General features: G+C 56.9%; 1 protein-coding gene across 1 annotated transcript in view; it reads left to right on the forward strand.

The window, feature by feature from the left end:
* Positions 1 to 1200, forward strand: part of SYPL2 (synaptophysin like 2) — a 9310-nt gene extending 8110 nt beyond the window's left edge. Inside the window, exon 6 of the mRNA XM_031061752.1 lies at positions 1154 to 1200. Within this exon, the coding sequence (XP_030917612.1) occupies positions 1154 to 1200 (47 nt within the window). The remainder of the gene's footprint in view (positions 1 to 1153) is intronic.
* The last annotated feature ends 495 nt before the right edge of the window (positions 1201 to 1695 follow it).

The following is a 1695-nucleotide window of genomic DNA, read 5'->3' on the forward strand; positions in this document are numbered from 1 at the left end:
TGGAGCCGCCGGGGGTTCGGATGCTGCAGGGGGACACGGAATCCCGGGGGTCCTGCTCGGTGTCGGGGGCTCCGTGTCTCTGTGGGGCGCATAAAGTCCTGGCTACCAGCTGTGCACTGGGGCTCCTGTGTCTGCCTCGGTGCGGAGCTGAGCACACACCCGGGTGGGGCACGACCCCCGGTCCGTGCAGGGATAAACCTGCCCCATCTCTGGTATGGGGTGAGCTGTGGATCTCCGATCAGTACTGGGCTGATGGAGGGTCCCAGACAGGTCACAGGGGACCCCAGACCAGTATAGGGACAATCAGGAACCCAGTCTGGTACTGGGATAACATTGGGAGCACCACTCCAGTATAGGGACAATCAGGAACCCCAGTCTGGTACTGGGATAACATTGGGAGCACCACTGCAGTATAGGGATAATGAGGAACCCCATTCCGGTATTGGGATAACATTGGGAGCACCACTCCAGTAGAGGGATCAGCTGGAACCCCAGTCCAGTATTGGGATAATATTGGGGGCACCACTCCAGTATAGGGATCACCTGGAACCCCAGTCTGGTATTGGGATAACATTGGGAGCACCAGTCCTGTATAGGGATCACCTGGAACCCCAGTCTGGAATGGGAACAATGGCAGGGAGTCCCAGCTCCATATAGGGATAATAGGGAACCCCACACCAGTGGAAGGATAATGGGGGATCCCAGGCTGGTATAGGCATAACGGGGGTCCCCAGGCCCGCATGGGAATAACCTGGAACCTCAGCCTTGTATGGCAATACCCTGGGCTCACAGCCCAGTATAGAAGTAACTATACCAGACCCCAGCCCCTTATAGGACTAACTGGAGTTCTGGGTTTGATATGGGGATAACAGGGAACCCCAACTAAGTATAGGGATACTGAGTGCCCCTAATCTGTTATAGGGATACCGGGTACCCCCATCCTGTTATAGGGATACCGGGTATCCCCAACCTGCTATAGGGATACTGGGTATCCCCATTCCCATACAGGGATAACAGGAGACCCCAGCCCCTTATAGGAATAACTTGGGTTCTGGGTCTGGTATGGGGACAAGAGGGAACCCCAACTGAGTATAGGGATACCAAGTGCCCCTAACCTGTTATAGGGATACCGAGTACCCCTAACCTGTTATAGGGATACAGGCTACCCCCATCCCCGTGCAGGGATACCAGTACCCCTAACCTGTTATAGGGATACCAGATACCCCCATCCCTGTACAGGGGATAACAGGAGACCCCAGCCCCTTACTGGAATAACTGGAGTTCTGGGTCTGGGGTTCTGTCTGTATGGGGACAACAGGGAACCCCAGCCGAGTATAGGGATGCCGAGTGCCCCACACCTGTTATAGGGATACTGGGTACTCCCAACCTGTTATAGGGACACCGGGTATCCGCAACCTGTTATAGGTATACCGGGTACCCCTAACCTGTTATAGGGATACCGAGTGCCCCTAACCTGTTATAGGGATACAGGGTACCTCCATCGCCGTGCAGGGACACCGGGTACCCCTAACCCGTTATAGGGACACCGGGTACCCCCATCCCCGTGCAGGGATAACAGGAGACCCCAGCCTGGTACCGGGCTCACTGGGGACCCCCGGCAGTGCAGGTACCGCGTGTCCCAGCTCGGGGCAGGGGATAGCGGGTTGGCTGCCGGGGTCGGGCCGGGCGGGGGTC

This window comes from Geospiza fortis, unplaced genomic scaffold, assembly GCF_000277835.1.
Source record: "Geospiza fortis unplaced genomic scaffold, GeoFor_1.0 scaffold26, whole genome shotgun sequence".
Classification (NCBI taxonomy): domain Eukaryota; kingdom Metazoa; phylum Chordata; class Aves; order Passeriformes; family Thraupidae; genus Geospiza; species Geospiza fortis.